Source organism: Oncorhynchus mykiss, chromosome 20 (genome assembly GCF_057628025.1).
Source record: "Oncorhynchus mykiss isolate SJ-2025 chromosome 20, ASM5762802v1, whole genome shotgun sequence".
NCBI classification, from domain to species: Eukaryota; Metazoa; Chordata; class Actinopteri; order Salmoniformes; family Salmonidae; genus Oncorhynchus; species Oncorhynchus mykiss.
Genome location: NC_143041.1, coordinates 28,468,992 through 28,496,080, shown reverse-complemented (window position 1 = coordinate 28,496,080; position 27,089 = coordinate 28,468,992). Strand labels below are relative to the sequence as shown.

Here is a 27,089-nt window from a genome sequence, read left to right as displayed (position 1 = left end):
CAGAGGGTGCTCATGGACATGATTGTGTATTTGAGGTTTTGTGTCTGTTTATCTAGAATTCATATATACAAAGATCTCACACAGACAGGCAGAAAAAGATACAATCAGAGGATAGGACAATACTGACTACACACAGTTTTAGACCTTGTGCATTTAAGGTAAAATAACTATTGTTATATACCAGGACAAATTAGCTAGCAACAGCAAGCTAGCTAAATAGGACAAATTATCTAGCAAGTGCAAGCTAACTAGCTAAATTGCCATACATGTCTAATGCTTTTCAACCAGTCCCCATATTAATGTAATTGGTTCAGAGTTTGTTTTGATATTTTAACCTGTGTGTCGTGGTCACGTTTGGTGTAGGGGGACAGCCGGTTTGGATTCCGTGTAACAGCTTACACACGGTAGGCAATTAAGGTCACAGTTATGAAAACTTAGGACACTAAAAAGACTGAAAAACACCAAAAGAAAGATGCCCAGGATCCCTGCTCATGTGTGTGAACGTGCCTTAGGCATGCTGCAAGGAGGCATGAGGACTGCAGATGTGGCCAGGGCAATAAATGGCAATGTCTGTACTGTGGGACACCTAAGACAGCGCTACAGGGAGACAGGACAGACAGCTGATCGTCCTGGCAGTGGCAGACCACGTGTAACAACACCTGCACAGGATCAGTAATCCGAACATCACCTGCAGGACAGGTACAGGATGGCAACAACAACTGCCCAAGTTACACCAGGAACGCACAATCCCCCCCATCAGTGCTCAGACTGTCTGCAATAGGCTGGACTGAGGGCTTGTAGGCCTGTTGTAAGGCAGGTCCTCACCAGACATCACCGGCAACAACGTCACCTATGGGCACAAACCCACCGTCGCTGGACCAGACAGGACTGGCAAAAAAGTGCTCCACACTGACGAGTCACGGTTTTGTCTCACCAAGGGTGGTGGTCGGATTCACGTTTATTGTCGAAGGAATGAGCGTTACACTAAGGCCTGTACTCTGGCACGGGATCGATTTGGAGGTGGAGGGTCCGTCATGGTCTGAGGCGGTGTGTCACAGCATCATCGGACTGAGCGTGTTGTTATTGCAGGCAATCTCAACGCTGTGCGTTACAGGGAAGACATCCTCCTCCCTCATGTGGTACCCTTCCTGCAGGCTCATCCTGACATGACCCTCCAGCATGACAATAGCACCAGAAATACTGTTCGTTCTGTGCGTGATTTCCTGCAAGACAGGAATATCAGTGTTCTGCCATGGCCAGCGAAGAGCCCGGATCTCAATCCCATTGAGCACGTCTGGGACCTGTTGGATCGGAGGGTGGGGGCTAGGAGCAATCCCCCCAGAAATGTCTGGGAACTTGCAGGTGCCTTGGTGGAAGACTGGGGTAACATTTCACAGCAAGAACTGGCAAATCTGGTGCAGTCCATTAGATGCACGTCAGTACTTAATGCAGCTGGTGGCCACACCAGATACTGACTGTTACTTTTGATTTTGACCCCCCAGGGACACATTATTTCATTTGTTAGTCACATGTCTGTGGAACTTGTTCAGTTCATGCCTCAGTTGTTGAATCTTATGTTCATACAAATATTTACACATGTTAAGTTTGCTGAAAATAAACGTAGTTGACAGTGACAGGACGTTTCTTTTTTTGCTGAGTTTATTCTATTATTGGGTAATCAGCTCTTTATATGGCCATATTCAATTTCACAGCATCTTCAGATGCCAATGTGTCAGGTTTAATAAAGAACTACTATACACTGAGTATAACAAAACAGAGAACCTTCCAAATATTGAGTGGCACCCCCCCGCTCTTTGGTCTTGGCCACAGTGGAGTTTGGAGTGTGACTGTTTGAGGTTGTGGACAGGTGAACTTATCAGTATAAAATACAAACAGGTGCCATTAATACAAGTAACGAGTGGAGGACAGAGGAGCCTCTTAAAGAAGAAGTTGCAGGTATGTGAGAGCCAGAAATCTTGCTTGTTTTTAGGTGACCAAATACTTATTTTCCACCATAATTTGCAAATAAATTCATTAAAAATCCTACAATGTGATTTTCTGGATTTTTTTCCCTCATTTTGTCTGTTGTAGTTGAAGTGTACATATGATGAAAATTACAGGCCTCCCTCATCTTTTTAAGTGGGAGAACTTGCACAATTGGTGGCTGACTAAATACTTTTTTGCCCCACTGTACATACTTCATAAGGCCTTATGTTGAGGGACTAGTTTTACCCCAATACAGTGGCCAGAAACACATGGTTTACAGGCCACATCAGGCCTGAAAGTCACATGTATGATGGCTTGCAAAGTAATGTGTAATTCCAATTGGAATTCAGCCAGAGTGGGAACATCAACATTAGGAATTTGTATTCACTCAACTTTTATTCAGAATGACTGCCAGGGTTGGGAAGACTAAAATATGAGTGTATCGAATGCATTTAAACTGGACAACCATTTCAGTAATGTGTGCAATACATCCAAGTAACACATTAGATTAGTTTAGAAAAATGTATGGAATTTATATTTGAGTAGCACAACATTAATCAATGTACAATCAAACCCCCCTCCCCTCTCTGCCCACAAAAAATATATATTTTGAAATCACCTGCATTGAGCATGCTGGGAAACATGATGGCTGTGGTTTTGGTTAACATCGGTTATTAACAGACACTGGGGTCCTATTACACCACTCAGTGTCAATTTAACCCTTAGAGTTAATTTTACTCCAGAATCAAAACAGAAATGTTACCCTGAAAAAACACTAGGTAACACTGGCCAATTTGCTGTGTATATTAAAGCATACAACACAGCACAATGCAATTCATCCTTCTCTTCATCCCTCCCTCCGCCAGTGTGTGTATTCTTATGTTCGTCCCTATTGGTAGTGTTTAATAAAAGCTTGTCAGTCTCTCTAAAAATCAATTAACAAATATCCCTTCTCTTTCCATCACAGAGCTGTCTCTGGGTTTCCCACCCCTCCATTCTTTTCCACTCCCTATTTTGCCTCTGCGGCGCCACCCCTCACCCCCGCCGGCTGCGCCCTCTCATGCTCTCCTCCCTCCGCCTCCAGCAGGCTGTTGAGCTTCTCCATCTCTACGGGGGCTCCATTCTTTAAATGGGCTTCAGGCTCATCTGGCTTCTTCTTGATGCACAGGAAGTTGCCCATGCAGATGACGATGGAGGCCAGAATGACCTCACAGCCAGCCAGCAGGAACACGTACATGTAGTTATGTGTGGCGTCCAGCAGACGACCTACGGGAGAGGAGAACTATGAGAAGAGTTTATTACCTGTCATACATTCAAGGCATACACAGTTTATCACCAGCTAAAATGTCTATGCTGGCTTTGATTGTTTGAAGACTTTGTTCAAAACCCTAATGTCATGTCCACACCCCGGCTCAACCCTAACATTACAAAATAATGCAGTTTTGAAACGGCAGTCGACTGCACTCTAACTGTAGTTACACTGCTAAATTACTGCAGTAAAAACAACACAAAGGAGAAGTTGTTTGTAGCATACTGCAGTTACACTGCACTCTTACCAATCTTTTTTCGGAAGAGTATCCATAACTCCAAGTCCACGTGGATTTTTGGAGGCAAAAAAATAAAGCAAGCTAGCTAGCCTTTTTAGCTTCCCACATCTTCATGTGAAATTAATCAGATTTATAATTTACAATTATGCCCTGACAAATATTCTTATGTTTGCTGGTCAAACCTAAAACAGTATCCCAGTTTGAAATGCTGTGTGTGTATTCAGTCCCATAATCAGCTAAAAATAGAAAGTCATGTTTTGATCAGGCAGACAAAAGCACATGGCTAGCTAGTTGGCTACAGCAGGTTCTACAATTTCACAATAGTGTGTAATCACTATTTATTCCTTCTAAACAAAAACACCTTTTTGGGTGGATTCTTGTTGTTTGGTTTACTGTTTGAACAGTCGCTGAGATTATTTTGTTATCAATGCAAAATAGGCAACTGATGAATAGCCAATAAATAAGACCAAGGAAGCAAGTGACAACACTGCCCCCATGGCTGCAGAAGGAAGGATACGGCATGTCTCAATTTTCAGGTAGTAAAAAAAAAAAAAAAAAAAAAAAAAAAAAAAAAAAAAAAAAAAACACCTCACGTCCACGGCCCGGCTCAACCCCAACCCCACGTCCACGGCCCGGCTCAACCTCACGTCCACGGCCCGGCTCAACCCCAACCCCACGTCCACGGCCCGGCTCAACCTCACGTCCACGGCCCGGCTCAACCTCACGTCCACGGCCCGGCTCAACCTCACGTCCCGGCTCAACCTCACGTCCACGGCCCGGCTCAACCCCACGTCCACGGCCCGGCTCAACCCCACGTCCACGGCCCGGCTCAACCCCACGTCCACGGCCCGGCTCAACCTCACGTCCCGGCTCAACCTCACGTCCACGGCCCGGCTCAACCCCACGTCCACGGCCCGGCTCAACCCCACGTCCACGGCCCGGCTCAACCTCACGTCCCGGCTCAACCTCACGTCCACGGCCCGGCTGAACCCCAACCTCACGGCCACGGCCCGGCTGAACCCCAACCTCACGTCCACGGCCCGGCTGAACCCCAACCTCACGTCCACGGCCCGGCTGAACCCCAACCTCACGTCCACGGCCCGGCTGAACCCCAACCTCACGTCCACGGCCCGGCTGAACCCCAACCTCACGTCCACGGCCCGGCTGAACCCCAACCCCACGTCCACGGCCCGGCTCAACCTCACGTCCACGGCCCGGCTCAACCCCAACCCCACGTCCACGGCCCGGCTCAACCTCACGTCCACGGCCCGGCTCAACCTCACGTCCACGGCCCGGCTCAACCTCACGTCCCGGCTCAACCTCACGTCCACGGCCCGGCTCAACCCCACGTCCACGGCCCGGCTCAACCCCACGTCCACGGCCCGGCTCAACCCCACGTCCACGGCCCGGCTCAACCTCACGTCCCGGCTCAACCTCACGTCCACGGCCCGGCTCAACCCCACGTCCACGGCCCGGCTCAACCCCACGTCCACGGCCCGGCTCAACCTCACGTCCCGGCTCAACCTCACGTCCACGGCCCGGCTGAACCCCAACCTCACGGCCACGGCCCGGCTGAACCCCAACCTCACGTCCACGGCCCGGCTGAACCCCAACCTCACGTCCACGGCCCGGCTGAACCCCAACCTCACGTCCACGGCCCGGCTGAACCCCAACCTCACGTCCACGGCCCGGCTGAACCCCAACCTCACGTCCACGGCCCGGCTGAACCCCAACCTCACGTCCACGGCCCGGCTGAACCCCAACCTCACGTCCACGGCCCGGCTGAACCCCAACCTCACATCCACGGCCCGGCTGAACCCCAACCTCACGTCCACGGCCCGGCTGAACCCCAACCTCACGTCCACGGCCCGGCTGAACCCCAACCTCACGTCCACGGCCCGGCTGAACCCCAACCTCACGTCCACGGCCCGGCTGAACCCCAACCTCACGTCCACGGCCCGGCTGAACCCCAACCTCACGTCCACGGCCCGGCTGAACCCCAACCTCACGTCCACGGCCCGGCTGAACCCCAACCTCACGTCCACGGCCCGGCTGAACCCCAACCTCACGTCCACGGCCCGGCTGAACCCCAACCTCACGTCCACGGCCCGGCTGAACCCCAACCTCACGTCCACGGCCCGGCTGAACCCCAACCTCACGCCCACGGCCCGGCTGAACCCCAACCTCACGTCCACAGCCCGGCTGAACCCCAACTTCACATCCACAGCCCGGTTGATCCCCAACCCTAGCCATAACCCTAATCCTAACACTAACCAAATCCTTCTCCCTGTGTACTGACCTGCTCCAGGCGGTCCCACCAGCACAGCGATAGCCTCCATGAGCAACACCAGCCCTAAAGCACTGGAGAACTTCTTTGTGCCCACGATGGCCATGAGAACCTCGAACTGCAGCGCCCCCACCATCCCGTAAGAGAGCCCGAAGAAGATACAGAACACCACCAGACCAGGGTAGTCTGTCGCCTGCCAAAAGAGAAGCCACACCCTTGGTTATATAATTCACAACATAATATGACCAGAGAAATGACTGATGACAAACCATGACTGATTAATCATTCAAATTCTATGGATACAATAGCTCCGGGTCTCGAAGGCTGCAGAGTCCACAATAATACACTATATATACAAAAGTATGTGGACACCCCTTCAAAATTATTGCCACCTTTCCGGGTTGTCAAATTTCTGCCCTGCTAGAGCTTTCCTGGTCAAATAAGTGCTGTTATTGTGAAGTGGAAACGTCTAGGAGCAACAAAGTCTTAGCCGCGAAGTGGTAGGCCACACATGCTCACAGAACAGGATCACAGAGTACTGAAGCTTGTAAAAATCATCTGTCCTCAGTTGCAACACTCACTACCGAGTTCCAAACTGCCTCTGGAAGCAACGTCAGCACAAGAACTGTTCGTTGGAAGCTTCATGAAATGGGTTTCCATGGCCGAGCAGCTGCACATAAGCCTAAGATAACCATATGCAATGCCAAGTGTCAGCTGGAGTGGTGTAAAACTCACCACCACTGGACTCTGGAGCAGTGGAAATATGTTTGAATGATGAATCACACTTCACCATCTGACAGTCCGACAGTCAAATCTGGGTTTGGCGGATGCCAGGAGAATGCCATCTGCCCCAATGCAATGCCAACTGCAAAGCTTGGTGGAGGAGGAATAATGGTCTGGAGCTGTTTTTCATGGTTTGGGCTAGGCCCCTTAGTTCCATTGAAGGGAAAGCTTAACCCTACAGCATACAATGAAATTCTAGATGATTCTGTGCTTCCAACTTCGTGGCAACAGTTTGGGGAAGGACCTTTCCTGTTTCAGTATTACAATGCCGCCGTGCACAAAGCGAGATCCATACAGAAATGGTTTGTCGAGATCGGTGTGGAAGAACTTGACTGATCTGCATAGAGCCCTGACCTTCAACCCATTGAACACCTTTGGGATGAATTGGAACGCCGACAGCGAGCCAGGCCTAATCGCCTAATGCTCATGGCAACAATGTTCCAAAATCTAGTGGAACGCCTTTCCAGAAGAGTGGAGGCTCTTATTGCAGCAAAGGGGGGACCAAATACATATTAATACTCATGATTGTGGAATAATATGTTCGACAAGCAGGTTTCCACATACACTATGTGTCAATACAGGAATGTTTTAATGATACAACACAGATTAAATACTGTTTATGTATCGTTTACATCCCCTAGAAATAAATCCATCCATACAAATAATATATCAATAAAAACAAGTTCCAGACTTACCTGTGAGCTGATCACATCGGTAATGCCATTAAAGAGTATGGCGAAGCTGAAGAGATACACACATCTAGGCCGGACCCACTTCATCCCCGCAATCAGCCCACATGTGGGGCGGGCGAAGATATCAATGAACCCCAGGATGGTGAGGAGGAGGGCAGACTTGGTGTCTTCATTCCCCATCTCCTTGGCATAGCTCACCACAAACACGGGCGGCACAAAAAGGCCCAGTACCATGATGGACGCAGCTATGGCATAGATGAGGAAACCTCTGTCTTTAAATACACTAAAATCCAGGAGCTTTTTCTTAGGCTTGAGCTTTCTTTCTGCTTCACCCACAGCCTGCAACTCCTGGTCCTGGGGCTTCTTGGGGCCCACCAGGGGCCTCATCAGGGCCCCACAGGCACAGCAGTTGAGCAGCAGGCCCCCCAGGATAAGGAAGCCGCCTCTCCAGCCATAGTGGTACTGCAGCACCTTTGGGGAGAAATATGAAGAAAAACATTAATGATGAGCCGTAACTCTGATATGCCGCCAACACAGCACACAACTTCCCCTTTGTGTTGTTAATCCTTCAGAGTAGCACACGTCGCTCATTGTATTCATATGCTTCTCCCTACATCATAATACTGATCTACAACTGCAGATAGGGAGACTGAAGAGGTGTAGTACCTGTCCCAGAGGAGAGAGGCAGCAGAGTGCCACAGGGCTCCCAGCAGCAGATAGTCCATTAGCTAGAGGCCTCTTCTCACTAAAGTAACGATTCAGCATGATCAAAGATGGCTGGAAGTTCAGCGCCAGGCCAAGACCTGGTAGACAGGGGGCAAACTGTTATTAAAGTGTGTATGTGTGTGTTCCCACCAGTTAAGGTAGATGTGTGTATTTATTTACTAACCTGTTATAACTCCAGTACAGATGTAGATGTGTATGATACTGGTGGCCAAGGAGGCCAGGACCATTCCCAAGGAGGCAAAGAGTCCTCCCACCATCATCACTGGCCGACACCCAAACTTGTTCACCAGCACACTGCACAGTGGACCTACACACACACAGAATTGTACCTTGTGGGGACAGACAATTCAGTCCCATTCAAAATCCTATTTTCCCTAACCCTAACCTGTTGGGGTGGCATGGTAGCCTAGTGGTTCAAACCCCCGAGCTGACAAGGTACAAATCTGTCATTCTGCCCCTGAACAGGCAGTTAACCCACTGTTCCTAGGCTGTCATGGAAAATAAGAATTGGTTCTTAACTGACTTGCCTAGTTAAATAAAGGTCAAATTAAAATAAAACCTTAGCACCCAACCCTAACCCTTAACATAATTATAACCCTAACCTTCACCCTAAACCCCCTATAAATAGTATTTGACCTCGTAGGGACAAAAAATGTCCCCAGTTGGTCCAATTGTTTGTTTATTTACTATTTCTGTTAAACACAGTCAGAACTGTGCATTAGGCCAGAACAAGCAGGTAAAAAAAGAATAATATTTAAGTTCTGACCCTTCCAATTGGAACGAGCTACAACAGGACATGAAATTACAGGAGCTGAATGATTTTAAAGATAACATCTATGGTGGAAAATGAAGTAGGGGCAGTGGCGTAGTGCAGTTTCGCAGGGCCTCGCACAAGGTCCAAGCAAGGTCCCCCCCACCAGGATTTCAGATCATTTTTTGTGCCATGGTGCAGAGAGACAAATGTGCCGTTTTATAGCTCAGGATGCCTGAAAGACTAACTGGGTTTCTCTCAACTCAGATACCATAAAAGGCATTTCATTTTTACAATTATTGTCCAACAAGTATTTAAAAAAGGCCTTGATTGTTCAATTCTACACTAAAAAAAAACAACCCAGCGCTGAGTAAATAGTGGACAGAACACACATTGGGTTGAAGAGGTAGGCTTTCAGATGTTTTTGAAAGATGGGCAGTTCCACCATTGTGGTGCCAGGACAGAGAAGAGATTTCACTGGGCTGAGTGGGAGCTGCCCTTCCATAAGGGTGGGATTGTCAAGAGACCAGAGGTGACAGAGTATTCGGGTTGGGGTGTAGTGTTTGAGCATAGACTGAAAGTAGGGAGGGGCAGTACCTCTTGCTGCTCCGTAGGAAGACATGGGAGAACTTGGGAAAGTTGAACACCAAGCAGCTTGCTGCATTCTGGATAAGTTGCAGGGTATGATGGCACAAGCAGGGAGCCCAGCCAACACAGAGATGCAGTAATCCAGATTGGAGATGACAAGTGCCTGGATTAGGACCTCGCTGCTTCCTGTGTCAGATAAGGTCCAAGTCTACAGATGTTGTAGAGCATGAACCTGGAGGAGAGAGTCACTGCTTTGATGTTTGCAGAGAACGACAGGTATGTTGTCCAGGGTCACAACAAGGTTCTTTGCACTCTGGGAGGGGGACACCGGTAGTTGTCAATCGTGATTGAGGTCATGGAGCAGGCAGGCCTTCCCTGGGAGGAAGAGCAGCTCTGTTTTGTCGAGGATGAGCTTGAGGTGGTGGGCCGACATCCAAGCTGATATGTCGGCCCAACACCTGCCAGGCACGCAGAGATGTGTGTTGCCAACTGGGTGTCAGAAGAGAGGAAGGAGAAAAGGGTGTCATGAGCATAGCAACGATAGGAGAGACCATGTGAAGCTATGAGAGACGAGTGATTTGGTGTATGGAGAGAAGTGGAGATGTCCCCCAAGGCTCGGTTTTAGACCACCACTAGTGAGAGTGCGTGGAACAGAGAGAGTCAGCTTTGGCAGTGCAGAGAGCCTCCGTGACAGAGGAGAGCAGTCTTGGTTGAGTGGCCCGTCTTGAAGCCTGACTGGTTAGGATACATAAGACAGTTCAATACAATCATTTGAAAATCCCCAATAAAAACAACAATTCTCAGATCTTTCAGCACTCTGACGGAGTTGACGTTGGACACAAATGACACTTCATTCAAGTGGTGTACACAATAGCAATTTTGTTTTTCCCTCAGTTGCTTAATGATTCTTAAACATAATCAAATGTAACATATTTGAACTTAATCTATCAGGAAGATAAATTCACAGTTTATGGTTGAGACCATGGTGATTCCAAAATTGTTTGTTTAAATCTTTTAAAATATAGAGAACTTTACAGGCCATTGTTGCACTACATGTAATGAGGACATGAAGGGGTCCTTACGGTATAGCTGACCCTACTCATTCCTGATTGATGCCTATAAAATTAAAAAATAAAATTTAAAAGCTAATTTCCTGTACATACATTTAAAAAAATCAAATGGCTTATGATGTGTTCACATTTCTAATTTTGACAATTACTTTCCCATTGTTCCTCAAAAATGATGTGTATGATATAACATTTGTAGCTCTATTTCAACTGTTGCTACATAAGACCAAATCCAGATGGTGAGTCATATATGCTATCTGGGGGCTGCGGGGGTGTGTGCTAGGTCAGTTAGTGGGGGGCTATCAATGGTTTGGCCCCTAGATGCACCTAACCTCCTGCTTAATGTGATAATTGTGTGCTTTGTTGTAAATATATATCTTAAACTTTGTGTGCTGCTATTTTGGCCAGGTCTCCCTTGTAAAATATATTTTTAATCTCAATGAGACTTACCTGGTAAAATAAAGATACAATTATTAATAAAAAGGTCCTGCCTAAATTGTGTAGGTAGGTAGTAACGCCCAGATCTGACACTTTCTCTAATCTCCTGCACTTTTTCCTTGTACTGGCTCATCATCGAGAAAACACTTCTGTTGGATATACTTACAAATTCCTGTGTGTGATATATATATATATATATATATATATATATATATATTCGTACCTGTGCCGTAGAGCATGGCCAACAGTATAGAAGAAATCCATGCACAGTCGCTGTATCCCACTCCGAACTCCCTGATCAACTCCTTGAAGAACACACTGACGGCCTTGGGGAAGGCGTAGGAGAACCCAGTGATGACGAACCCCCCGGCGAGCACTGCCCAGCCCCACCCTCCATCTGGTGCCTTGACATCACTAGGCTCATCATCTACCACGGCTCCTCCCATGATCCTCTCTGCTAGGAGATTCCCTCAACCGTCTGTTCCGTCAACTTGGGTCAGAACTGAGAGATAAAAAGAAACAAGGGAGGAATGATTTTTAAAAGAATGGTGGTGGAATATATTGCGGCCAATTCTGCCATTGTGTGTTTTTTGGCACCGATCTTAACTTTTTTAGTACATAATGTATCCGCCATCGTTTCCTATGACTGAAAAGAGCTTCTGGACAGTGATCACTAACCTTGATCTGGATGAAGATTTCTACTGCAATGAGTCTGCGGTATAGGACATACTGCTCACCCCGGACCAGGTCCCAATACTACACACTCAGAAAGGAAAGAGACAGAGGCCAACATCCAGGTACCCCGGTGAAACTACGGTGGCGAGTAAATAATCCGCCTCTACCCGCTCTTCTATTGATGAATGTAGAATCACTGGAGAACAAACTGTACGAGCTCTGTTGGAGACTATTCTATCAACGGGACCTGAAGAACTGTAATATCCTATGTTTCTCGTAAACTTGGCTGAACAAGGACAATATTAGAGCGTTTTTTTTCTTCTATGCATCGGCAGGACAGAACTGCACCGTCAGGTAAGCTCAAAGTGGGTAGTGTGTGTTGCTTAACAGCTGGTGCGCAATCTCTAATATTATGAAAGTCTTGAGGTTCTGCTCGCCCGAGTTAGAATACCTCATAAGCTGTAGACCATACCATTTTCTTCTTTATATTTTTCGTAGCTGTCCATTTACCACCACAAACCGATGCTGGCAGTAAGTGGCACTAAGACTGCACTCAACAAGCTGTATAGGGCCATAAGCATAAATAAAATGCTCATCAAGAGGCAGCGCTCCTGTTTTACCAGTGATTTTAATGCAGGAAAACTTAAATCTGTTTTACCTCATTTCTATCAGCATGTCACCTTCGCAACTAAAGTTAAAAATATTATTAAAATCACCACCACCTTTACTCCACACACAGCTCTCCCTCACCCTCCATTTGGCAAATCCCTGACCCAGTCTGTAATATCTACATTTCAAGTAGACCACCAAAGTCCCAGTACCCAAGAACAATGCCAAGATAATATGTCTAAATGACCGTAGCACTCATCTGTAGCCATGAAATGCTTTGAAAGGCTGGTCATGGCTCACGTCAACACCATGGACCCACTCCAATTTGTATACCGCCCCAACAGATTACACAATCTCAAATCGCACTCCACACTGCCCTTTCCCATCTGGACAAAAAGGAACACCTACAGTACGTGAGAATGCTGTTCATTGACTACAGCTCAGCATTCAACACCATAGTACCCTCCAAGCTAAGAAATCTGGGACTGAACACATCCCTCTACAACTGGATCCTGAACTTCCTGATGGGACGCCCCCCAGGTGTTGAGTTTACGCAACACATCCACTACGCTGAACTTCAACACAGGCGGCCCTCAGGGGTGCGTGCTTAGTCCCCTCCTGCAGTCCGATTCACCCACGACTGCGTGGCCACGCACGACTTCAACACCATCGTTAAGTTTGCAGTACCAGAATATGAGTCATAATACCCTAAAACCGAAGCGGTCAAAACAGGGGAATGGTTCCAATCATTTTTCCAGCATAATTGTGTCCCCACCAAAGGTGATTTTAGAAACACTTAAAATAAGGGCTGCGTTTCGTGTAGGCTTACCTTGGCGTGACGTTTTGATAGATACAGTGCCTTGCGAAAGTATTCGGCCCCCTTGAACTTTGCGACCTTTTGCACATTTCAGGCTTCAAACATAAAGATATAAAACTATTTTTTTGTGAAGAATCAACAAGTGGGACACAATCATGGAGTGGAACGACATTTATTGGATATTTCAAACTTTAACAAATCAAAAACTGAATAATTGGGCGTGCAAAATTATTCAGCCCCCTTAAATTAATACTTCGTAGCGCCACCTTTTGCTGCGATTACAGCTGTAAGTTGCTTGGGGTATGTCTCTATCAGTTTTGCACATCGAGAGACTGACATTTTTTCCCATTCCTCCTTGCAAAACAGCTCGAGCTCAGTGAGGTTGGATGGAGAGCATTTGTGAACAGCAGTTTTCAGTTCTTTCCACAGATTCTCGATTGGATTCAGGTCTGGACTTTGACTTGGCCATTCTAACACCTGGATATGTTTATTTTTGAACCATTCCATTGTAGATTTTGCTTTATGTTTTGGATCATTGTCTTGTTGGAAGACAAATCTCCGTCCCAGTCTCAGGTCTTTTGCAGACTCCATCAGGTTTTCTTCCAGAATGGTCCTGTATTTGGCTCCATCCATCTTCCCATCAATTTTAACCATCTTCCCTGTCCCTGCTGAAGAAAAGCAGGCCCAAACCATGATGCTGCCACCACCATGTTTGACAGTGGGGATGGTGTGTTCAGCTGTGTTGCTTTTACGCCAAACATAACGTTTTGCATTGTTGCCAAAAAGTTCAATTTTGGTTTCATCTGACCAGAGCACCTTCTTCCACATGTTTGGTGTGTCTCCCAGGTGGCTTGTGGCAAACTTTAAACAACACTTTTCATGGATATCTTTAAGAAATGGCTTTCTTCTTGCCACTCTTCCATAAAGGCCAGATTTGTGCAATATACGACTGATTGTTGTCCTATGGACAGTCTCCCACCTCAGCTGTAGATCTCTGCAGTTCATCCAGAGTGATCATGGGCCTCTTGGCTGCATCTCTGATCAGTCTTCTCCTTGTATGAATTGAAAGTTTAGAGGGACGGCCAGGTCTTGGTAGATTTGCAGTGGTCTGATACTCCTTCCATTTCAATATTATCGCTTGCACAGTGCTCCTTGGGATGTTTAAAGCTTGGGAAATCTTTTTGTATCCAAATCCGGCTTTAAACTTCTTCACAACAGTATCTCGGACCTGCCTGGTGTGTTCCTTGTCCTTCATGATGCTCTCTGCGCTTTTAACGGACCTCTGAGACTATCATGGTGAAGGTGCATTTATACGGAGACTTGATTACACACAGGTGGATTGTATTTATCATCATTAGTAATTTAGGTCAACATTGGATCATTCAGAGATCCTCACTGAACTTCTGGAGAGAGTTTGCTGCACTGAAAGTAAAGGGGCTGAATAATTTTGCACGCCCAATTTTTCAGTTTTTGATTTGTTAAAAAAGTTTAAAATATCCAATAAATGTCGTTCCACTTCATGATTGTGTCCCACTTGTTGATTTTTCACAAAAAAAATACAGTTTTATATCTTTATGTTTGAAGCCTGAAATGTGGCCAAAGGTCGCAAAGTTCAAGGGGGCCGAATACTTTCGCAAGGCACTGTATTAGCCTCTGGGCACGCTTTTCATCCAAAATTCCAAATGCTGCCCCCTACCCTAGTGAAGTTAAGGACTTTCCCATTTTTGTTCTGAAGCCATTCTAGCATTGCTTAAGCTGTATGCTGCTTGAGGTCATTGTCCTGTGGGAACATAAATATTTGCCCCAGTCTAAGATCGTTTGCACTCTGAAGCAGGATCTCATATTTGCCTCCATTCATTGTCATCTATCCTTACCAGACTCCCAGTCCCTGCCTCTGAGAAGCACTCCCATAGCCTGACGCTGCCACCACCATGCTTCACAGTAGGGATGGTGTTAGACAGGTGATTAGTTGTGCCTTGTTATAGCCAGCCATAGTGCTTTGCATTCAGGCCAAATAGTTGCATTTTTGGCTCATCAGACCACAGAATCTTCTACTTTATGATCGGTCTTTCTGCATACTCCAGGCGTGCGGTCATGTGCTTTTTCTCAGGAGTGGCTTCTTCTGGGTACTCTACCGTAAAGCCCAGATTGGTGAAGCGCTGTAGAGACTTGTCTTTCTTGCAGGTTCTCCTATCTCAGCCAAAAAAGTCTGTAGTTCTGTCAGAGTGGTCATATGGTTCTTGGTCACCTCCCTGACCAAGGTCCTTCTTGCCCGGTTGCTCAGTCGGACAGCTCTAGGCAGAGCCTATGTTCCATATTTGTTCAATTTCCCAATGATGGACACCACGGTGTTCTCAGAAACTTTCAACTCTAAAAATAGTTTTATACCCTTTCCCAGATATATGCCTCATCACAATTCCATCTGAGATATACAGAAAGTTCATTGGAATTCATGGTATAGTTTGTGCTGACATGCACTGTCAACTGTGGGACCTTATATAGACAGGTGTCTTTCTAAATCATGTCCAAACAATTTAATTGGTCACAGGTGGATTCCAATCCAGTTGTAGTGACATCAAGGATAATCAACCAAAATTGGATGCACCTGAGCTCACGGGTGAGTATTGAGATCTGTATTTCATTTTCAATCAAAAAAAAATTAAAACATGTTGTTTTCACTGTCATTGTGTGTGTGCAGATGGGTGAGATTTTTTTTAAATACACTGCTCAAAAAAAATAAAGGGAACACTAAAATAACATCCTAGATCTGAATGAATGAAATATTCTTAAATACTTTTTTCTTTACATAGTTGAATGTGCTGACAACAAAATCACACAAATTATCAATGGAAATCAAATTTATCAACCCATGGATGTCTGGATTTGGAGTCACACAAAATTAAAGTGGAAAACCACACTACGGGCTGATCCAACTTTGATGTAATGTCCTTAAAACAAGTCAAAATGAGGCTCAGTAGTGTGTGTGGCCTCCACATGCCTGTATGACCTCCCTACCATGCCTGGGCATGCTCCTGATGAGGTGGCGGATGGTCTCCTGAGGGATCTCCTCCCAGACCTGGACTAAAGCATCCGCCAACTCCTGGAGAGTCTGTGGTGCAACGTGGCGTTGGTGGATGGAGCGAGACATGATGTCCCAGATGTGCTCAATTGGATTCAGGTCTGGGGAACGGGCGGGCCAGTCCATAGCATCAATGCCTTCCTCTTGCAGGAACTGCTGACACACTCCAGCCACATGAGGTCTAGCATCGTCTTACATTAGGAGGAACCCAGGAGGAACCCAGGGCCAACCGCACCAGCATATGGTCTCACAAGGGGTCTGAGGATCTCATCTCGGTACCGAATGGCAGTCAGGCTACCTCTGGCGAGCACATGGAGGGCTGTGCGGCCCCCCAAAGAAATGCCATCCCACACCATGACTGACCCACCGCCAAACCGGTCATGCTGGAGGATGTTGCAGGCAGCAGAACGTTCTCCACGGCGTCTCCAGACTCTGTCACGTGCTCAGTGTGAACCTGCTTTCATGTGTGAAGAGCACAGTGTGCCAGTGGCGAATTTGCCAATCTTGGTGTTCTCTGGCAAATGCCAAACGTCCTGCATGGTGTTGGGCTGTAAGCACAACCCCCAGCTGTGGACATCGGGCCCTCATACCACCCTCATGGAGTCTTTCTGACCGTTTGAGCAGACAAATGCACATTTGTGGCCTGCTGGAGGTCATTTTGCAGGGCTCCTCCTGCTCCTCCTTGCACAAGGGCGGAGGTAGCGGTCCTGCTGCTGGGTTGTTGCCCTCCTACGGCCTCTTCCATGTCTCCTGATGTACTGGCCTGTCTCCTGGTAACGCCTCCATGCTCTGGACACTACGCTGACAGACACAGCAAACCTTCTTGCCACAGCTCGCATTGATGTGCCATCCTGGATGAGCTGCACTACCTGAGCCACTTGTGTGGGTTGTCAACTCAGTCTCATGCTACCACTAGAGTGAAAGCACCGGCAGCATTCAAAAGTGACCAAAACATCAGCCAGGAAGCATAGGAACTGAGAAGTGGTCTGTGGTCCCCACCTGCAGAACCACTCCTTTATTGGGGGTGTCTAGCTAATTGCTTATAATTTCCACCTGTTGTCTATTCCATTTACACAACATCATGGGACATTTGTCAATCAGTGTTGCTTCCTAAGTGGACAGTTTGATTTCACAGAAGTATGATTGAGTTGGCGTTACATTGTGTTGTTTAAGTGTTCCCTTTATTTTTTTGAGCAGTGTATATAAAAGGCTGAATTCAGTCTAACAATGTAGAATAAGGGGTGTGAATACTTTCTAAAGGCACTGTACCTCAATTACCTCTTACTCCTTCACGTCGACCTGGTACCCCTTGTATATAGCCAAGTTCCTGTTAATAATTGAATATCTATTATTACATGTTTTACTTTTCTCTATTTTCATTCTCTGCATTGTTGGGAAGGGCCCGTAAGTAAGCGTTTCACTATTAGTTTGATGTGATGTGTACTTAAGTCAGCAATAATAGAGAAGAGAGGATCACATCAGGGTTAGACACTCAGGGTATTCAAATAAATTAACCTAACTTGTGCTCATCTAAGGATTACTCCTCTAGATGATGCATCATGGGTGAATAAAACCATTTACAAGCTGGAACTTGAAAGTGTTTTGGTAATGAGACAAGTCTGTGGACGTTAAACTGTAATATTTATTACGTACAATGTAAACTTCAACTAGTATCCCACTTATGGACAATCTTTTAATCAAATAAATTAGGTTGGGGAAAAAAAAATACAATTGTGTAAATCGACCTGAATTTAATCCGGACGAATTTCGGTAACGAGAGTTTGGGATGTACAAAATTTCAGGCAACAATGTAAAAAGTATTTAATTGAATTTTCCCAAAAACTAGACATCTTAGTCCTCCGAATGATGGTTGATTTTTGCAGATGCATCATGGTTTTGTAACTCAATTTGCTAAAGACATTAAAAATAAAAATACAACTTTTTTAAAGGTTTCATGAGAATCACCCAATTACACAATCATTAATTTGTTAGGCTAGATATCAGAAATATTATCTGGCCCCATGTCATTTAGGTAAAATCATTTAAGATTTTCTGTAAGGTTCAATGTCTTATTGTAGCAGTCTGGTCCCATGCATTCATTTGGGGTAACAATTTTGTGTAGCAACTATAACAACCCCTGGTAAATAGTTACATACTGTATACGTTCCTATTTTTATAGGACACTAATAAAAAGGCCGCAGATATTGGCTAAGTGCATGGCTCCATATTTGTCCAGAGTTTAATGTCCTTGAGAAGGTCTGCCGAGTTAGTGCTTTCTGAGTGCGTCTCCTCTGCTCTCTTCTCCTCACACACAGCATGATATAGGAGAGTTTGCTTTTGCGCATGTATGTGGATAAGGTGATGCTTTCTGAGAGAGGGGACAGCTTGTCTGCACCAAGGAGTCAACAGTAAATCAACACAAGGAGAAATCCTGTCCAGTGCGCTCACCCTGCAGAAAATACCCCCCCCCCACACACACACACACACACACAAACACTAGCAGCAGCTTCCTCAAACAAAAAGGGCACCTCACTTTATACCGAGGTGAGATGAGCATGTGATGCACAAGTCAGACTTTCACCTCAATCATTCACTGATGTCAATGGGACATTTCTGTGAAAATTCAGATCAAGTTAGAATAAAATCAGCCATATAATCAATCCATCATATATCACCCATATAGTCCATCTGAGGTTAGCGACAAACAACAAGTGTCAATCCAGAAAATGAAAAGGCACCCACAAGAGAATATTCAAGGACTTACAGTTGCATGTCATTTGCAGCGTGCATGCTCACAAGCAAAGTCCTTGTAGCTTATCATTTCACTTCCTTTGAGAGCACCATGAGCATGGGCTGTACCGCAGCCTGTCGGCAGCTTTGTTATCGAAAAGGTGGCACTGTGTCCATTACAAAATATACCCTGAACAAAAATGCAACATGCAATGTGTTGGTCCCATGTTTCATGAGCAGAAATAAAAGATCCCAAAAATGTTCCATACGCACAAAAAAAAGCTTATTTCTCTCAAATTGTGTGCACACATTTGTTTACATCCCTGTTAGTGAGCATTCCTCTTTGTCAATACAATCCATCCATCTGACAGGTGTTGCATATCAAGAAACTAATTAAAACAGCATGATCATTACACAGGTGCACCTTGTGCTGGGGACAATAAAAGGACACTAACATTTGCAGTTTGGTCACACAACACAATGCCATTTGCATGCTGACTACAGAAATGTCCGCAAGAGTTTCCACAAGAGAATTGAATGTTAATTTCTCTACCATAAGTCGCCTCCAACATCATTTTAGAGTATTTGGCAGTGTTGCAGACCATGTGCAACCACACCAGCCCAGGACCTCCAAATCTGGCTTCTTCACCCGCGGGATCGTCTGAGACCAACAACCCGGACAGCTGATGAAACTGGATTTGTACAACTGCACAAACTGTCAGAAACCACCTCAGGGAAGCTCATCCACGTGCTGGTTGTCCTCAACAGGGACTTGACCTAACCACAGTTTGACAGCAGCTTGTCGCAATCACAGCGCTGTTTATGACTTCAAGCCTATCACCCTAATGGCTGGTGTAACCAATGTGAAATGGCTAGCTAGTTAGCTGGGTGTGCGCTAATACTGTTTCAAACGTCACTCACTTTTAGATTTGGAGTAGTTATTCCCCTTGGCTTTTGTAGAGCGATGGGTAACGATGCTTCGAGTGTGGCTGTTGTCGATGTGTTCCTGGTTCGAGCCCAGGTAGGGCGAGGAGGGGGACGGAAGCTATACTGTTACACTGGCAATACTATAGTGCCTATAAGAACATCCAATAGTCAAAGGTATATGAAATACAAATGGTATAGAGAGAAATAGTCATTTTATAAATACTAAATTAACTACAACCTAAAACCTCTTACCTTGGAATATTGAAGTCTCATGTTAAAAGGAACCACCAACTTTCATATGTTCTCATGTTCTGAGCAAGGAACTTAAACATTAGCTTTTTTACATGGCACACATTTTTACATGGCACATATTACTTTCTTTTGCATTATTTAAACCAAATTGAACATTTTTCATTATTTATTTGAGGCTAAATTGATTTTATTTATGTTTTATATTAAGTTAAAATAAGTGTTAATTCAGTATTGTTGTAATTGTCATTATTACAATTTATTTTTAATTAAAAAATATATATATAATTATCGCTACGAACGGATATGTGTCACACCATGATCCATCAGTGTGGAGGGGGTATCTGTCCTGTTGGGAGGACAGTGAAGCATCTTTTTTTGTTGTTCCAGGCTGTAAGGGTTGTTTTGTGTCCTTGGTGGATGTTGTACAGGCTTAGGGTTGGGGCTGACTCTGGACCTATATGTTGGAGGCCCCAGGTAAAACTTAACCAACAGGTGAAGGGACTGCCTAGTAAATTGACATTTCTGCCTGCCCCAACAGGTAAATGTGGAAGACCAGGAAACAGATGCAGGGGGCGGAGTGTATAGGCCCCAGAGCTGTGCTGCTGGGGAGCGCTCTGCTGGTTTGTGGATTTTCTATTGGTGTGAGGGGTTGGGGGTGTCTCGTCATCAGAATTGGAGCGATTTGCCATGCCTTTGGAAGCCTTTCCCGTCTCCCTCTGGCCCAGCCAATACTTCCTGGGTCAATTTCAACTTGTGACTGTGGAAAAACAAAATACAGCACACAGGTATCCTTGTACTCCCCACAATATTTTAGAGGTGTGGTGAACAGATCAGTCAGAGACTTTGTCAGAGTGATCATAGCGCACTCATGACCAGCACTCATAAATGTGCATGTCACATCTGAATGAGTGGGTACTTCCTCACTGAAGATAGATGCTTTTCAGAATGTACTTTATCGGGCATTTACATCAGAAAGGGTTGTTATATGATCAAATTTGCATCTATAACAGCTGAGGTCAGATTGAGATCCAGTGCAGAACAGTTGTCAGATAACTGGCAGTAAGAACTCTTTAACAAAAGGCTAAGCTTGTGAGTGAATATATTTATTTCATTTCATTTGCGATTTCATGAATAGTTAACGTTGCGTTATGGTAATGAGCTTGAGGCTATGATTACGCTCCCGGATACGGGATTGCTCGACGCAAGAAGTTCATATCTACAACCTATGACTAGATCTGGCAAAAATCTAGACAAATTATATTTTGCCACTAAGACATTCAGCAAGCCTTTTTTGTGCCAGCAACACTGCAGAATTCATAAAAGAATAAAGACTAATCAAAAGTAGTCATCACATTTCAAAGCATTGCATCTGTAGCTGTAGCCAAGTGCCTGTAACTCTGAATTGGGACGGGAGGTGTGCACGTATGCATGTCTACCGTATGAACTACTCCTGTGTCATGTGTCCCAACCAACAGGCAAACACACATACTTCTCCACTTGCCTCACCCCTCTATAGCAGTGTGCCCTCACGCACAATGCAGCATTCCGCAAGCCCCGACTATCAGTTCTCCTAAAATAAGACCCGGACATTTTCCATCTCAGGACAGACACAGCAAAAAGTGGTGATAAAGCTGCAATGGGTATATTGTTGAAAGACTCAGACAATACCTTGATACTTATCTTTTAGCATTGAATGCAATGTATTGACTTAGAGTTGAAGTCAGAAGTTTACATTCACCTTAGCCTAATACATTTAAACTCAGTTTCACAATTAATGACATTTAATGCTAGTAAAAATTCCCTGTCTTAGGTCAGTTAAAATAAAGTGGGAATCCTAAGGATGTGAAATGTCAGAATAATGGTAGTGACTTATTTCAGTGTTTATTTCTTTCATCACATTCCCAGTGAGTCAGAAGTTCACATACACTCAATTAGTATTTGGTAGTATTGCCATTGAATTGTTTAACTTGGGTCAAACATTTCAGGTAGCTTCCCACAATAAGTTGGGTGAATTTTGGGCCATTCCTCCTGACAGAGCTGCCCAAAAATGTTCTATGGGATTGAGGTCAGGACTTTGATGGCCACTTCTTTTGCCACAACTTTGTAAGTTTGAGGTCAATGTCCATTTAGAAGACCCATTCGCCTGCCATATCAGTTTTGTTATACACAGACATTGTAACAGTTGGAAACTTTAGTATTTTCTATCCAAATCTACCAATTATATGCATATCCTAGCTTCTGGGCCTGAGAAACAGGAAGTTTACTTTGGGCACGCTTTTCATCCGGAGGTGAAAATAGTGCCCCCTACCCTAGTGAGGTTAACTTCCTGACTGATGTCTTGGTGTTGTTTCAATATATCCACATCATTTTGCTTCCTCATGATGCCATCTATTTTGTAAAGTGCACCAGTCCCTTCTGCAGCAAAGCACCCCCACAACATGACGCTGCCACCGCCGTGCTTCACGGTTGGGATGGTGTTCTTCGGCTTGCAAGCCTCCCCCTTTTTCCTCCAAAACATAACAATGGTCATTATGGCCAAACAGTTCTATTTTTGTTTCATCAGACCAGAGGACATTACTCCAAAAAGTACAATCTTTGTTCCCATGTGCAGTTGCAACCCGTAGTCTGGCTTTTTTATGCCGGTTTTGGAGCAGTGGCTTCTTCCTTGCTGAGCGGCCTTTCAGGTTATGTCGATATAGGACTCGTTTTACTGTGGATATAGATACTTTTGTACCAGTTTCCTCCAGGATCTTCACAAGGTCCTTTGCTGTTGTTCTGGGATTGATTTACACTTTTTGCACCAAAGTACTTCCATCTCTAGGAGACAGAACACGTCTCCTTCCTGAGCGGTATGACGGCTGAGTGGTCCCATGATGTTGATACTTGCATACTATTGTTTGTACAGATGAACGTGGAAATTGCTCCCAAGGATGAACCAGACTTGGAGGTCTACACTTTTTTTCCCTGAGGTCTTGGCTGATTTCTTTTGATATTCCCATGATGTCAAGCAAAAAGGCACTGAGTTTGATGGTAGGCCTAGAAATACATCCACAGGTACACCTCCAATTGACTCAAATTATGTCAATTAGCCTATCAGAAGCTTCTAAAGCCATGACATCATTTTCTGTAATTTTCCATGCTGTTTAAAGGCACAGTCAACTTAACGCATGTAAACTTCTGACCCACTGGAATGATTAGTGAATTATAAGTGAAATAATGTCTGTAAACAAATTGTTGGAAAAATGACTTCCGTCATGCACAAAGATGTCCTAACCGACTTGCCAAAACTAGTTTGTTAGAAAGAAAACCAGCCCCATCGCGGACCACAATGTCCTGCTCCCAGACAAACTAAACTTTGCTCGCTTTGAAGATAATACAGTGCCAACGACACAGTCCGCTACCAAAATCTGCAGGCTCTCCCTTCACCGCAGCCAACGTGAGTAAAGCATTTAAACGTGTTAACCCTCGCAGGGCTGCCTGCACAGGCCGCGTCCTCAGAGCATGAGCAGACCAGCTGGCTGGTGTGTTTACGGACATATTCAATCAATCCTTATCCCAGTCTGCTGTTCCCACATGCTTCAAGAGGGCCACCATTGTTCCTGTTCTCAAGAAAGCGAAGGTAACTGTGCTAAATGACTACCTCCCCATAGCACTCACCTCTGTCATCGTGAAGTGCGTTGAGAGACTAGTCAAGGTGATATGATCCTCCACCCTACCTGACACCATAGACCCACTCCAATTTGCTTACCGCCCCAATAGGTCCACAGATGACGCAATCACACTGCCCTAACCCATCTGGACAAGAGAAATACCCATGTAAGAATGCTGTTCATCAACTACAGCTCAGCATTTAACACCATAGTACCCTCCAAACTCATCATCAAGCTCGAGACCCTGGGTCTCGACCCCACCCTGTGCAACTGGGTCCTGGACTTCCTGACGGGCCGCCCCTAGGTGGTGAGGGTAGGAAACAACATCTTTACCCCACTGATCCTCAACACTGGGGCCCCACAAGGGTGCGTTCTCAGCCCTCTCCTGTACTCCCCGTTCACCCATGCACGCCTCCAACTCAATAATCAAGTTTGCAGACGACACTACAGTGGTAGGCTTGATTACCAACAGCGACAAGATGGTCTACAGGGAGGAGGTGAGGGCCCTCGGAGTGTGGTGTCAGGAAAATAACCTCACACTCAACGTCAACAAAACAAAGGAGATGATCGTGGACTTCAGGAAACAGCAGAGGGAGCGCCGCCCCATCCACGGGACAGTAGTGGAGAGGGTGGAAAGTTTTAAATCTATCGGCGTACACGTCACGGACAAACTGAAATGGTCCACCCACACAGACAGCGTGGTGAAGGCTCAACAGCAGATGTTAATGCGAGTGTAACGAAATACTTGTGCTTCTAGTTCTGACCCTGCAGTAATATCTAACAATTTCACAACAACTACCTTATATACATACACACACACACACACACACACACGTGTAAAGGAATAAATAAGAATATGTACATAATATATATGGATGAGCGATGGCCGAACGGCATAGGCAAGATGCAGTAGATGGTATAGAGTACAGTATATACAGATGAGTAGTGTAGGGTATGTAAACATTATATAAAGTGGCATAGTTTAAAGTGACACATTTATTACATCCAATTTTTAATTATTAAAGTGGCTAGAGATCGAGTCAGTGTGTAATATTAGTGATGGCTATTTAACAGTCTGATGGCCTTGAGAGAGAAGCTGTTTCAGTCTCTCGGTCCCAGCTTTGATGCACCGCTACTGACCTCGCCTTCTGGATGATAGCGGGATGAACAGGCAGTGGCTCAGGTGGTTGATGTCCTTGATGATCTTTTTGACCTTCCTGTGACATTGGGTGCTGTAGGTATCCTGGATGGCAGGAAGTTTGCCCCCGGTAATGCGTTGGGCAGACCACACTCCCCTCTGGAGAACCTTGCGGTTGCGGGCAGTACAGCCCAACAGGATGCTTTCAATTGTGCATCTGTAAAAAATTGTGAGGGTTTTAGGTGACAAGCCAAATTTCTTTAGCCTTCTGAGGTTGAAGAGGCTCTGATGCGCCTTCTTCACCATACTGTATGGGTGGTCCATTTCAGTTTGTCAGTGATGTGTACACCAAGGAACTTGAAGCTTCCACCTACTCCACTGCAGTCCCGTCAATGAAGATAAGGGGGGTGCACCCTCTGCTGTTTCCTGAAGTCGCCGATCATCTCCTTTAATGACATTGAGTGAGAGGTTGATTCCAAGCACCACACTCAGAGCCCCTCACCTCCTCCCTGTAGGCTGTCTCGTCACCATTGGTAATCAAGCCTACTACTGTTGTGTCGTCTGCAAACTTGATGATTGAGTTGGAGGCGTGCTTGGCCACGCAGTCATGGGTGAACAGAGAGTACAGGATGGGGCTGATGGTGTCCAAGTGTTGAGGATCAGCAGAGTGGAAGTGATGTTTCCTACCTTCACCACCTGGGGGTGGCCCATCAGCAAGTCCAGGACCCAGTTGCACAGGGCGGGGTTCAGACCCAGGACCTCGAGCTTAATAATGAGCTTGGAGGGTACTATGGTGTTGAATACTGAGCTATAGTCAATAAACAGCATTCTTACATAGGTATTCCTCTTCCTCTTATTCCTTATGCTTCCAAAACCCTACTGTAAGCAGGTTTCAGATTTTAGCATCAGGGCTCTTAACAAACCCCCCTTTTACAGAAGACACCTTCTTCCAATAACTTGTGTAGTGTAATGAAACCATGAGTATTGAAGCAAGGGGTATGCCGTTCCCAGCTATTTTGCCACCCTACTCAAAATCCAAATTTACAAAAATGGCCTAAGAAATAGGTTAAAATACCAGAGATTCTCACGAGACACGTTATATTAAGCAGTATTATTGAGCTATATCAGCCAATAGGGTTGACGTAGTTTGAAAGCGCAGTTAGGGGATAATATAATTTTAGGAGCAGGCCAATTTTTAAGCAGAGTAAAATACATACGTTATCAATATTCCTTTACATAGCCTATCATATAGGAAGTTAAAGACAACTGCGCCATGCTTCTCCGCCATATAATCTATGCTATTTAATTGAGACCACACGTAAGCACACTTGATCTCGCATTCCCAACAAAATAGAAGGTAGGCTACAGAACATTCATCAGCAAGTATTAGGCTATTAGCGTTTGTGAAAATTGCGACAGAGGAATAGTCTACAAAACAGTCTCGAAATAGTCTTTCATAACTTTGATAGGAAAGGGGACAATTTGCAGGCAGACACAAATACATGTTATTAATATTTATTTCCAGTCAATGTCGTAACCTAAACTATAGCCTATCATATTTAGGAAGTTAATTTCCATGGAAACACAACTCGGTGTGCTTCTCTGCCCATGAGTATAGCCGACAGGCTATTTAATTGAAACCACGCAAAGGCACATTTGATCTCAGGCTAGTGTAAAAGCAGCATTATCCCATGGGAGTTTGTGAATAATAAAGCAACAAAGAAGTGCTTAAATTACAGCTGTCTCCCAAAATTATCAACGGGTATGACACTTTAATCATGCCAATGTTTATTTTTTTTACCTGTTGTTCTTACCTGACGAAGCTTTGTCTGTAACGTCTTCTGGTCTGGACCATGCGTCCACGCCTCCTCATGTGAGAATTTATTTCGGCACGGCTACGATTTTCTGGAAACCCATTTGCGGTGACTAATGCCAAGTTCAAAACAACTGGGAACACGAACATATATATACAAGGTCAAATAATGACGCCATGAGCTCTAGAAAGAGGCCCAAATTCCGGAGTTGGAATTCCGAGTTGGATGACCGTTAAAACACATTTTTCCCAGTCGGAACTAGTTTTTTTCCGAGTTCCCTGTTTTTTTTTTTGAACGCACTGAGGTCGGAAATGTCTAATTCCTGAGGTCGGAAATGTCTAATTCCGAGTTCCCAGTTGTTTTGAACGCTGCATATTGCAGCGTTCAAGTGCTAGTCGGAAAAAGATTTCTGCGCATGCAATTAAAAAAAAGAAAGTATTATTATTATATTTGTTTTATGTAGCTACTGCCCACTTTGCTGCCTACGTAGCTGCTGGTCATGCCTCGATCAGTCCGACAGCATCATTGCATCA

The 27,089-nt window shown here is 45.3% G+C and overlaps 1 protein-coding gene across 3 annotated transcripts; it reads right to left on the bottom strand.

Annotated features, from left to right (window-relative positions):
• Positions 1-1,641: 1,641 nt before the first annotated feature.
• On the bottom strand, positions 1,642-27,089 carry slc16a3b (solute carrier family 16 member 3b). Of its 3 annotated transcripts, none has more exons than XM_036956058.2 (7): positions 26,557-27,089; positions 11,089-11,367; positions 8,185-8,328; positions 7,962-8,098; positions 7,299-7,766; positions 5,833-6,013; positions 1,642-3,252 (listed from the first exon to the last, which is right to left on the bottom strand). In XM_036956058.2, the coding sequence occupies exons 2-7, from the start codon at positions 11,309-11,311 to the stop codon at positions 2,996-2,998; spliced, it is 1,410 nt and encodes a 469-aa protein (XP_036811953.1). In that variant the 5' UTR covers positions 11,312-11,367; positions 26,557-27,089; the 3' UTR covers positions 1,642-2,995. The 3 variants fall into 3 exon arrangements, with proteins under 3 accessions (XP_036811953.1, XP_036811954.1, XP_090068984.1); XM_036956059.2 differs by having other exon boundaries at positions 26,544-26,975; XM_090212858.1 differs by lacking the exon at positions 26,557-27,089 and adding an exon at positions 11,544-11,628.